Here is a 12,824-nt window from a genome sequence, read left to right as displayed (position 1 = left end):
CAGAGGCACAAATCGACCACAAACCAACTGAAAAGAGGCGCAGACACACAAGACAACAAGAAAGAGACACAAAACAGCCACAAGTACACTGATAACAAACACAAATGGACCCAAATAGGCTCTAATGGTGCTGCAGAAACCAGCCTCACCTGTACCGGGCGGGCGGGACACCTGTACCGGGTGGACACCTGTACCGGGTGGACAGGACACCTGTACCGGGTGGACGGGACACCTGTACCGGGCTGGACAGCTGCACCGAGTGGACGGGACACCTGCACCGGGCGAGCGGGACACCTGTACCGGGCGAGCTGGACACCTGTACCGGGTGGGACACCTGCACCGGGCGAGCTGGACACCTGTACCGGGCGAGCTGGACACCTGTACCGGGTGAGCTGGACACCTGTACCGGGCGAGCGGGACACCTGTACCGGGTGAGCTGGACACCTGCACCGGGCGAGCTGGACACCTGTACCGGGCGAGCTGGACACCTGTACCGGGCGAGCTGGACACCTGTACCGGGTGAGCTGGACACCTGTACCGGGTGGGACACCTGTACCGGGCGAGCTGGACACCTGCACCGGGCGAGCTGGACACCTGTACCGGGTGGACAGGACACTTGTACCGGGCTGGACACCTGTACCGGGTGGACAGGACACTTGTACCGGGCTGGACACCTGTACTGGGTGGACGGGACACCTGTACCGGGTGGGACACCTGTACCAGGTGGACGGGACACCTGTACCGGGTGGACGGGACACCTGTACCGGGCTGGACACCTGTACCGGGCGAGCTGGACACCTGTACCGGGCTGGACACCTGTACCGGGCGAGCTGGACACCTGTACCGGGGTGGGCTGGACACCTGCACCGGGCTGGACACCTGTACCGGGTGGGTCAACTGCCACTTATTGGTGAACTTCTGGCTTCGGTCGGACTTTGACCCGCTGGGACTCAGAACCTGTTAAAGATCAACCAGAGACACTCGGAGTCGTTTCAACAAGTACAGAAACACTTTATCTCTGAATTATTCACTGAAAAACAAACTTCATGTCAGTTATTTATCTTGTTTATCTGCGAACAAACTAACAAACAAACTAAAAGTTTGACGAATCTCAAGTTAATGAAGTCGTTAACTGCGCATGCCCAAAGCTAACGTACACAAACATTCAAGCTAGCTGTTTACTTGCTACGAAGCAACGTCAAAATACACACTTTAACACAAACCACCCGATAAATCAGCAATAATCAACAAGATACGCGCTGAGGCAGCGTCCGCCGTCACCCGTCCGTGTCTCGGCTGTGAAACTGCGGAAATCCAGGAAACATCGCTGAAATAAACAAATCGGGCGGTACCAGCTCTGCACGGGGCTACGAACCCGGTCACAACACCGGCGCCGTTAGAGCACAACGGCAGCAGTGTAGCAGTGCAGCTGGTTCCGGGTTCCGCAGCTCCGCGTCGGGCTGCCCGGACAACTGCCTGAACAAAAACCACGTCATTTACAATGGAAATAAAAAGTAAACTTCAAACTTCTTCTAATTAATATTAATTTTCTTTTAAATACAAAAATGCTACTTAACAGAAAATTGCATTTGGCGTTAATTTTAGTGGAGCAGTTTAACCCAAAATGTACATGTTTAAAAAAGTAAATAAATAGCGTCACACATTAATAAATACTGAAAATAATTAGTAAATAAAATTATAAATACGTTAGTAGAGACTTGTAATGATTGACTCGGATTTAAAGTTGAGTTTTGAGCACTTTTGACTAATAATGTAAATGCACAATTTTTTTTTTCTTTTAAAAAAGCGTTAACTAGTCAGAAAATACATAAATAACTTTATTTCTAATTTTTTCCTCAATCAAAAAAACAACCAAATGATAAAGTGTCTCTGTTATACGGTGTCATTAGAACTGTTTGTTCAAAAGACGAAGACGTTTGTTCATTTTATTGCTGCTGTTATTATTTTAATGACTTGTTTCTGTCTAAAGTTCTAAATGAATAAATGTTATTTCTGCCAATACAAGATGTTGGTCAATATCAGTCCCTGACCAATCTGATGAACATATGATGATCGAATATGATGGAGCTGCATTAAAACCACGGTTCTTACCTGCTGTCTGACTTCTGTCATCACGTCGATGCAAATCAGAGGAAAAATAAAACCTTCACATTTTAAATACTTTATTTAAAAAGAGGAAACAGTACAAATCTGCCAGAGGACGAACGTAAAGAGAAATGATTCCGTTCTTGTTGATATTCACGTTGTTTTTCAGTCATCGCTGATTATTAATTCAACATTTCACTTCTTTCCGTCGCTCTGATCAAACCGTGATTCTGTTTCCTGAACGACTGACGGACGCTTTGGTTTTCACCGAAGCTCCAACAATCAGCGTTTAACAGCTTCAATAAATGCTTTACAACAGATGTAAAGACGTCAGAGCGTCGGCCGAGAGTTTGTGGCTTCTTTACATCATCAGAGGAAAAGATTCAACAAACAAACCACATGTCAGAGTCTTTGCTGCTCAGTCTGTTGTTACACAGTCCAGCTTGTGTGGAGGCTGGACTTGAATCCATATTTATGAACCAGCTGCAGGTCGTCTGCTCAGCGTCAAACATAATGACCGGCTGGAACAAAGGAGAAGCAGAACAAAGCAACACTTGTAAAGATTTAATCCCAAATCTACTTTTAAAGGCAGATATGAGATGTTCCAGGAAATAGCCAGACCCTTCCTCTCCGTTTCCTGCAACAGATAAAAGCTCCGTCACGTCTAGTCCAGATGAAGATCCACAAACAGAATCCTGACTTCCCTCCTCGGACTCTGATCTTCACAGGATCCTCTACAAGCGGTCGCCGTGACGCCGGACTGGTCACTTGGCGGCGGCGTTGCCGTGCGGCGGCGGCTGCTGCTGCGGCTGCTGCTGCTCGGCCAGCGCCTGCTGCAGCCGCGTGCGCTTGCGGGAGTAGTGCTGCCAGTGCAGCAGCTGCTGCTCGTCGATGAACTTGGCGCACTGAGCGTTGACCAGCTCCTTCCTGAAGTGTTCGTACTGCAGCAGCTCCAGCATGTGCAGGCAGTGAGGATACCTGCAGGGGGCAGCAGAGAACCAGAACCCGGTCAGCTCTGCACACAAACAACCTCCAACAGAGACACGAAACCGCCGAGTCGTGCGTTTTCTGACAATATTCATCACTAAAAGTGGATTTTTGTTTTTCTTTCTGTTGAACAGTTTGGAAAAGTTCACAAACAGTCATGTAGAAAAATAACAAAAAAATAAATAAAACACATTTGATCCTTTTTGAAACAGAACAAACAGATGAAGATGATAAACTAAAAAAAAAAAAAAAGACATTTTTAAAAAATGGGATTTTTTTTTTTTTTAGCACATTTTAAAAATATTTGCGAAACTTTCTCAAATATTTAAAAATCCTCAAATATATTTAGGACCGTTAAAAAAAATATTTCAGACATTTTATTCACATTTTATTTATATTTTAGAGATTTTTTATTAATTCTTTTTAATTTTCAGACATTTTTCCCAGATATTTTCTAAAAACATATTTAGGGACATTTAATTCTCACTGGTAGACATTTCAGTGATATTCATCCATTTCTTTTTAAAAAATTGTTACTTTTATTATTATTTCTGTAAATGTTCTGTTTTCTAAAATGACATTTTAGTAAAATTCAAGTAACATTTTTTTTTAAATTAAAAAAAAAACATTTAGAGAAAATTAAGTCTCATGGAAACCCCTGATTATTATTATTATTATTATTATTATTATTGTTATTATTCTTGGTTAATATGCAGACAAGCGTCACTTCTGCTCTCAGGAGGCTTTAACTTTGTTTAAGTTTGCCACTTTAATCCCTGAAAAGAGGAGAAGTAAAGGCGACGCTCGCCTGAGACGGACCAATCTGACTAAATCAACCCTAAACAAAGAGAACAAAGAGATGAGACCGACTCGGCACTCAGCAGAAACGTTCTTACTTGAGGAACTTTGCGTATTCGGGCTCCTTCCAGTAGAGCAGGTACTTCAGGTAGTTGATGAACGGCCTCTCTCTGAGGAAGCCTCTCTGAGCCAGAACTGGAGACACAAACACACCAAACAGTCCGTCAGACACACGTTTAATCAGCGTTTAGCTTCATAAAACCACTGCGTCGTGATCGTCCCACAACACCAGCACAGCATCAGTTCATCCTCACAGAAGAACCGACGTTCTTCTGCATCTCTGCAAAAAAACACAAGTACAAACAAACTGCAGATGTTTGTGTTTCTGTCACTCACAGTTCAGGTAGTTGGGATTCGCCAAACACTGGACGAACTCCAGCTCCGACTGGAAACGGTTCCTGGCCTGTTCCTCTGCACCACAAGACACAACCAGTTAGACGAGAACCAGGGACACAGTTCAATCCAGTCTGAGGAAACAACTCTGGGAGGATTATTAACACGTTATTTATCCTCAATAAATTCAAATGAAATTACTTAAAATGAACAGTTTTAGGGCTGCAGGGTGGCGCAGTTGGTAGCACTGTTGCCTCGCAGCAAGAAGGTCGCCGGTTCGCGTCCCGGTGAGGACACCCGGGATCTTTCTGCGTGGAGTCTCCATGTTCTCCCCGTGCAGCGTGGGTTCTCTCTGGGTTCTCTGGCTTCCTCCCACAGTCCAGAAACATGCTGAGGTTAATTGGTGATTGTAAATTGTCCGTAGGTGTGAATGTGAGTGTGCTTGGTTGTCTGTCTCTAAGTGTAGCCCTGTGATAGACTGGTTACCTGTCCAGGTGAACCTGCCTTCACCCTAAGTCGGCTGGGATAGACTCCAGCCACCCCCGCGACCCTAATCAGGATTAAGCGGTGTATAGATAATGGATGGATGGATGAACAGTTTTAGTCCACATGAGTTAACCACACTCAACAAATCCCTGAGAAAGAGCCACATACCAGACTCTATTCAAAAATGTGGCACTTTAACACCGCCGCATTCTGAGCAGATGTATACCTCAAAACAGTAAGTTAATCGATTAATTAAATTTATCAAGGAAATAAGTGGGAGCCGATTTTGACAGTTAGAGTCATCTATTCAGAAACTATCTCCAGTCGTTTCCAAACGCACAGAATTTAGTCGACACGGGAGGATTTTCATAATCGGAAGAATTTCTGATGTAGTTCGGAACTGCGCTGCATCGACACGCAGAGAAAGGCGGCCATGCTAGCTGCTAAATAACTTGAATATTACGATAGGACTCCAGTAATCAGACATCAGTCTTCATGTGTAGGTGCTGATAAATCTCATTTAACAAACACTGCTGCATACACCAGACTCCATTCAAATATGGGCCGATTTAACGCTACGTCGTCGAGCAACGGACAACTTTAAGCTCGTCCTTCACGTGTCAAAGTTTTACGAAATGCGTGAGAAATGTTTGCATTTGTTCTTTATTCATCCGTATTTGACCTCATTAATCTCACTGGTTAAGGTCTTCGGTGTTTACGTCCTCTTTTCTTTATTCTCACGTTAAACGGACTTTTACAGACTAAGCGGACCGACGACGGTGAAAGAGGCTGAAATAAAAACACAAACTAAAGGATTCAGAAGCTAAAATCTTCGCCGAGTTGAAGATTTTTTCTCATTTGCTCAGAAAAGTCCTTCAGTTATTCACAAACACGCGTTTAAACATCACAACGTGTTAAGTAAACCTAAAACCGACTAATTTCCCGGCGGAGTTCGTTTCTCTTTGTATGCTAGCGAGCTAACGTTAGCGCTTAGCTGCTATATCGGCTACTAACCTGTTTCCATGGCAGCGGCTCGAACACTGGAGGCGCCGAAGGCAGCAGAGGTTTGTTATCCGGATGGAAATTAGCAAAAAACTGTCTGCAGACGGTTTAAAAAACTAGAACAGAAACCTTTAAACGCAGCTTTTTGTTGCTGTCGTCGTCACACGTACGCCGACATGTTTGCCGGAAGTCTGAACCGTCTGTGCGACACTCGCGTCGGTTTACGGCGCCTGCAATTTGTCTTCTGGCCGCCAGAGGGAGACATTTGACAAGAACACGTTCTGATTCCAATAAAGAACAGGGAACACGTCAACAGATGGATGCTTTTTATTGATAAACGAACCAAATAATGTGCAGTTATGTGCAAGAGACACACATGAGGTGATTGGTTTTGTTAGTATTTATAAATGACTAATTATTGATCAGTATTCAGTTTATTTTGGGACTGTTTTTGGTAAGTTTCATTGATTTTTGGTCACTGTGTGGGAGTTGATAGCCATTTTGTATTTATATGTTTTATTCTTGCTTTCCTTTTTGTGTTTTTTGTTGTTGTTGTTGTTGTTTTTTTTTAGCTCATTGTGCATTTATTGTTCATTTTGTGCGTCTTTATGGTTATTTGCAGTTTTACGTGTTTATCTTGCGTCTCTTTTTGTGTGTCTCCATCATCATATTGAACACATTTGTATTAATTTTGAATCTTTTTATGACCATCTGTCTGTCTTTATGGTCCCTTCGCGCCGGCCTGCGTTCACCTCGCGCCTCCTTTTTACTGTTTTGCGTCCCGTTGTCGTCGTTCTGCGTCTCTTTGCGGTTGTTTCGCATCCCTTTGTGGTCATCTTTCCTTTTTGTGTTTCTTAGAGATGCTTTAGTCTCTGTTTGCAGACTTCTGCATAGCGTCGTGTTTCAAATGTCACACGTTTGTTTAAGGATCCACCTTTATTAATACCAAACACACACGTTAGCAACACGATGGTACAAAACTGTGGAGGTTACATATGTACACAACAAACACACACTATTTAAATAGAAAACAATACAAAACGTACAGTATGTTTACTAATTACTTCCAATTGACAGGGATACAGAGGAAACAACAGCTGCAAATAAAAACATTTAAAACCTTCGGTTGAATTTCCATTTTGTCGAGAATCAGCCACATGATAGAAAACTGCATCGTCTGCGTAAAGACGAACGTCTGCAGCTCAGCTTTGGTAACGGACATCAGCAGGTCTTAAAAGGCCGAAGGAGGAACTTTATCCCACTTTACATTGGATTAACATCAAGGACAGGCCTTCACTTCTGATTTCAGAGTTTTATAAATATATTTTACAACGTTTTAGCTTCGTTGTTTGCTGTTAATCAAAACAAACTTTGCTCTTGATGCTTTCGGTCACTAATCATCCAGAACTGCTTCCACATGTTTAAACATTTTTACCGTCTTTACAGTAAACTGCAAATATTTAAGTTGTGGACAAAAACAGCACATTTGTCATCTTGAACTTTGGGACTGATTTAAATTTTTAGAGCCCAAACAACTGATGGATTAACACGAATCGAGTCCTAATTAGAGCCCAAGTGACTCTTTAATTATTGTTTTAATTACTTGTTTCACAATTTTTGTTTTATTTTTTTCATTGTTTTTCTATGTTTGTTAAAATACAACAAAAGATGTAGACATTCATTATATCAAGCAAAGCAAATGTTTGTTTGTTTTTTTTAGTTTCTATCATGTTAATTCCAAAAGACACTGTGGGAACATTTTCTAGATGAACACTGTGGAATGTTTTTAAATACCTTCAGAACGTTGCAGGCCAAACGTTCCACTGATGTTAACACGTCACATTGCAAGAACGTTTTACATAAAATCACCTGAGGCCTCCAGAACGACTGCAAAACTGTTTCTAATGTCGGTTCTTCCTTTGGTATCGTAGAACACGATCCGACAACGTCCTCCTAACATCTGCGAGATTTGAAAAAGGTTCCATTTTGGTTTACTTTTAACCTCACCGGAACTTTAAAAAAAAAATAAAAAATTTATGCACTTACAGATGACACTGCAAGAACATTCTGCAACGTTCCAGCAATGTTTTCTGCTGGATTTCTTTTTTCGGTTTCCTGAACTTGAAGGCAGAATAAAGACTTGTCAAGACGTTCTAAAAATGTTTGGCAATAATGCTGTTGGACTGTTGCGTTGAAAACGTTCTTCCTCTGTTCTCACAAACAGCAGGAACACTTTACAGAAGAACGTCACGTCACATATTTACCGGGACGTTATTGATTGAAACAACAACAATCCCTAAAACATTCTTTAAACGTTAGATTAAAAATTAAAAACCAGACGAGAACTTGAAGCTAACGTTCTCTGCTGGCTTTGAAAACTTCTCTGGTCACTTAAAAAAAAAACCACACACACATGTGGAAAGTGTTGAGTTCTAAAGACGGGTGTAGATCATTAGTGAAACCTGGACTTGTGTTTCGGTGAAGCTGGAACTGGAGGACGTCTGCAGACATCATTCACGGCTGCTACTTCAGACTATTAATTAGAAGCCGACATTAAGTCATCAGACGACGGTTCGTCTCTCTGGAGGTTTAAATTTCCCGTAAAAGAGCAGCGACGCTGAACCGTGACCGTGTTTCATGCATCATATATTAATACAGCATTTGAGTCACATATATAAATAACAGCGAGGCAGGAAGTCACATCGGCGCCGTGGCGTTGGCCCACGACGGGAACGTGTCCAGAGCAAACATGGCGCGACCCCAACTGTTGATGGCCAAACTGATGCAGCCGATTCCGATGATGTTCATGACGATGCCGGTTTTAGCCTGCAGGGGGCGCAGCGGGAGAAGGAGGTTATAATGATGAAGGTGGCGGTGGTGGTGGGTCTGTACCAGGGGCAGGACTCACCATGTCGGACACCTTGAGGACGCCGTAGGAGAAGACGATGGCGTTGGGGGGCGTGGCCACCGGCAGCATGAAGGCGAAGGAGGCGCTGAGCGTGCAGGGGATCATCACGTAGAGCGGGTTCATGCTGATCGACTGCGACTGAAACACAACGAACACGTCGACGTGAAGCAGCAACAGAACATTCTGGGTCTGAGAGGGTCACATGTGATTCCTCGTTTTGCAGGTTTAAAGCTGTTCTTGGTACGTTCTTTTACAAGTGTTACAGGAGTACTTATTTAAGTAATTTTTATTTATTTTATTGATTTTTCTTTTGTGTTTTTATGGTTTTTACTTCAATTTTACTATAATTATTTTTTTGTCTTTTGTTTTATTCGTTTGTGTTTGTTTTTATTTTTACATTTATTTTTAATGTATTGATTTTTTTGTTTTTTAATTGTTTTGAATTGTATTTCATTGTAAATCTTATGTTTTGTCTTGTTTAAATTTATTTGTGTTTGTTTTTATTTCATTTTATTTTTGTTATCTGTTTTATTTAGTCTTGTGGGGGGAGGGGGGGGGTGAATTGTAAATTATAAATTGTACGTATGGAAATCTTTCTTTTTTTCCTGCTTGCTTTTTTTTTTTACTTTTGTTTTTTTAACTTTTTGTATATTGTTAAATGTTTTTAATTTTGTTCGCTGCTACTGTGATAAAACAATTTCCTTTGTGGATCAATAAAGTTTAAGTCTACGAGCAACACAGCATCGGTTCAGCTTACGTTTATTTATGAAGTCGTAATTAGCGTTACGAGTTAGTTCAGCTAACGGGCCTCCATGACAGAGACTTCTGTGGTTAATGACCTCCAGCCAGAGTGGACTTATTGAAAATCAGAACAGATGATTTTATCAACAGATAATTCATTTTACCACCAACGTGTGTTCTTGTTTTTCTTACTTCCACTTTGCTGCTGTGATGTCGGACAGTTCAACCTTGTGGGACGAATAAAAGGATGTTTTATTGTCCTGTATTCTAGCAGCAGCTGTAGTACCTGGTTGTTCCACCAGGTGGAGACTCTCTCACTGTTTAACAGAGTAGAGACCAGAGGAAGCATCACTCAGACTGCATGCTGGCAGCAGAGAGCATTGTGGGAGTTTAGCAGCGACGGGGGGCTGCTCTTACTGAGGAAGTTATTATTGTTTAAAACGTATGACGCGCGTGACGGCAGATGTAAACAAAGGTTTGTACCGACATCGAGCTCATGCGTCTCGTGTGACTCGTTACCATGGAGGCCAGGATGGGCAGGAAGAGCGTTGCCGTGGCGACGTTGCTGGCGCACTCGGTGAAGGTGGCGATGAGGAGGCAGAGGATGACGGCGATGGCCCACGGAGGGACGGAGTGCAGCGGCGTCATCTGAGCGCCGAGCCAGCGGGACAAACCCGACTCCTGACAAACAAACATAAACACAAACAAACAAAAATCAACACAAACAAACCAACGTGTTTGCATGAAGGAAACCGAAAGCTGCTGCAGAGAACTCTTAACTCGCACACTCTATAAAACTGGCTGCTTTGGTCTGAGAATGTTGAACCTGAACGCCGTTAATATAAAATATACACACAAAAAAGTTCTGATTAGTCAGAAAAAAATATGATAAAAATGGTGAAATACACAAAAATAGCAGCAAATATCTAAAATAATGAGACTTTTAAAATCAAATACAGTAAAACAGCAATTTTCTAGTCACATGTAAAAGAATCATAAAATACTAATTATGTGCAGCTTCTGTTTTTTAAAAGAATAAAGTAAAATATAACAGCTAAAAAGAAAATTAATTAAATCAAAATAACTACTAATAATTTAATAAATATCATTCAGATTACTATTTTAAATTTTTTAACAGTTTTTCGATCCTTAATATACGTTTTTTTAAACTGGACAGTTTAATCCAGATGTTTGATGTGGATGTTATTCACGGTTCTGGTCGGTAGTTCTACAGTTAACATGCAGGTTGAAGCTTTGTTCAGTGACTTTATTAGATATGATCTCCATGTAAATGGAAAAAAATCTGTTAAAATGTTCTTGTTTTCACAGAAACGTTTTTTTTTTCACCTCGCTGCCTTTGGCCAGAGCGAAGCCTCCTCCCAGCAGCAGCACGATGTTCCACGGCATCTTCTTCTGGGTCACCTGCCAGGTGAGCAGAGGAGGGGCGGGGCCTCTGGACACCTGGGACTCTGGTTGGATGAAAACAAATAAACACATGAATGGAATAATGTTTGTAACTCAAACAGCCGTCGCTTGTCCTGTCTGGTCGAGCAGCTTCTTCTGTCCGTGAGCTGGTTTGATCTTATTTCAACGTTCTATTCGTTTTAATGACTGCCACCATTTCACAGCTACGAGTTTCATCAAATCCTGTCTGGAGAAGGAAAAGTTACAAATGTACTCAAATTTATCAAAGAAATGACTCCAGATTTGACATAAATTAGCTAAACATTGCCCAAAGGGACTTAAAGATGTGTTTCTAGGTTTTCATTTGCAGTAACTTGTTCTGACCGCCTCTCACATGTCACTGAGAAATTGTGGAAAATGACTAAAAAGAATCCAAGAAAAACTAAAAAGTCGTCCAAAGTTACACTAAAATTGGCCAAAATGACTCGAAATTTGTCCAACAACGACTCAAAATGAGACAAAAATGACTCAAATTGTCGAAGATTTCTCAGAAATTGTCCAAAAGACCTGATTTGTTTTTTGGTAAAACGGTCCTTCCATCATCTAGAACTTGTTCTGACCAACCACCACCACACATGAGCCTGGAACGTTTACCCAGAATGCACTTCACCACAAACACACCATCCCCACTGTGAAGCACGGCGGCGGCATCATGGTGAAAATATGTCATAGACTGTTCACAGTATGAGACATCCCATAATACTGATGCTACCAGCTGGTTAGAGAGGTCATGAACAGAACCAGGTCCAGTGTTCAGACTGAGACACCTGGATGGATGTAGACCTGATCTGGTGTCAGGTTCTAGCAGAACCCAGATGTGTTCTTCCTCCTAAATGTCATGTGTCTATCTGCTGTACTGATGAAGTTCTGAGGCTCAGAAATGATGGAAAAAGTCCATTAAGTAATCAATCTGGACCCTCCTCTGTGGACTTCAAGGACCTGGACCTCTGGAACCTTCACAGTCTGAAGGTAGAACTCTGGTCAGTAGATAAAGGTGCAGATACAGAACCAGATGTTCTGAGGAGGTTCTGGGGGAACTTTGATCAGATCTGGTTGATTTTCTACGCAGGAAGTTTGAAGTTGGAACTCGTTACCGGAGTCGGAGCTCCTCCAGAAGCAGAGGTACCGCGGCGGCTCGGACGGAAGAACGAACAGCAAAACGGCAACGAACAGCGAGACGGTGGCGTCGGTGACGAACCTGCAGAGACGGAAACAGACGAAGAGTTTTATCCAACAAACATCACCTCACATCAACAAAAACACAAAGAATGAGTCAGCAGATGCTAACAGACGCTGACACGTCGTTAACATTCAGCCCAGCTGGTTTGTTCCTCCCAACTTTAAAGGCAACGCCACCAAATACTCAGGAAATGGACGTTAGGGTTCGGTTCTCTGGTTGTTCTGGCGTTTAGCAAACATACATACTGTTGGTAATCCTAACTGACCCGAAAGAAGGAAAAGTTTCGTCACATTTAATGTCAGACAGAGAAAAAAAAGGTTCTGTGTCTCGATGTAGGGTGTCGGTAAAGTTCTGGTTTACACTGTAGGAATAAGGACCCTCTGTCCTGATTGATCAGCTGATGAACCGGTTTGACGTAAAGGTTCTGACATCAGCTGAAGTCTGAGTTCTGGACGTCTGAGCTTCATTATCAGGAAATGTTTTGAAATCATCTGTTTGCACAAAAGTCCAAAGAGCGTTTCTAAAACCGGGTCAGGAGAACGCGCATCTCGGCCGACTACCTTTACACTTCTGTTTTTAGGTCTTTGCGATACTTCGTCTTTACCCAGAACTTCAATTTCACTTGAAAAGACGAGAATCCGTCGAAACAAAACGAGACTCAACGAAACCCAAAATTTGAAAAAGTAAAATAACTGAATTCACACGAGGAATAAATGAGAAACACTTTAACTTCCACCTTCTGCTGCTTTACATTATGCT

At 42.3% G+C, this 12,824-nt stretch overlaps 2 protein-coding genes across 2 annotated transcripts; both read right to left on the bottom strand.

Moving 5' to 3' along the window:
* Window positions 1–2,166: 2,166 nt before the first annotated feature.
* med31 (mediator complex subunit 31) lies at window positions 2,167–5,969 on the bottom strand. Its single transcript, XM_008304172.1, has 4 exons — window positions 5,785–5,969; window positions 4,288–4,362; window positions 3,990–4,086; window positions 2,167–3,084 (listed from the first exon to the last, which is right to left on the bottom strand). Exons 1-4 carry the CDS (start codon window positions 5,792–5,794, stop codon window positions 2,871–2,873), a joined length of 396 nt encoding a protein of 131 aa, XP_008302394.1. The 5' UTR covers window positions 5,795–5,969; the 3' UTR covers window positions 2,167–2,870.
* A 2,483-nt stretch (window positions 5,970–8,452) lies between these two features.
* On the bottom strand, window positions 8,453–12,083 carry LOC103374142 (solute carrier family 13 member 5-like; the record flags this gene model as incomplete). The annotated part of the gene is made up of 5 exons (XM_008304179.1): window positions 8,453–8,598; window positions 8,681–8,818; window positions 9,941–10,102; window positions 10,769–10,890; window positions 11,980–12,083. Coding segments are annotated over 5 exons (655 nt in total), but the record flags the coding sequence as incomplete, so codon positions are not given.
* Window positions 12,084–12,824: the final 741 nt, after the last annotated feature.

Source organism: Stegastes partitus, unplaced genomic scaffold (assembly GCF_000690725.1).
Source record: "Stegastes partitus isolate 25-593 unplaced genomic scaffold, Stegastes_partitus-1.0.2 Scaffold2153, whole genome shotgun sequence".
Classification (NCBI taxonomy): Eukaryota; Metazoa; Chordata; class Actinopteri; family Pomacentridae; genus Stegastes; species Stegastes partitus.
The sequence above is the reverse complement of the archived record's forward strand: the minus strand, read 5'-3'. Positions and strand labels throughout refer to the sequence as shown.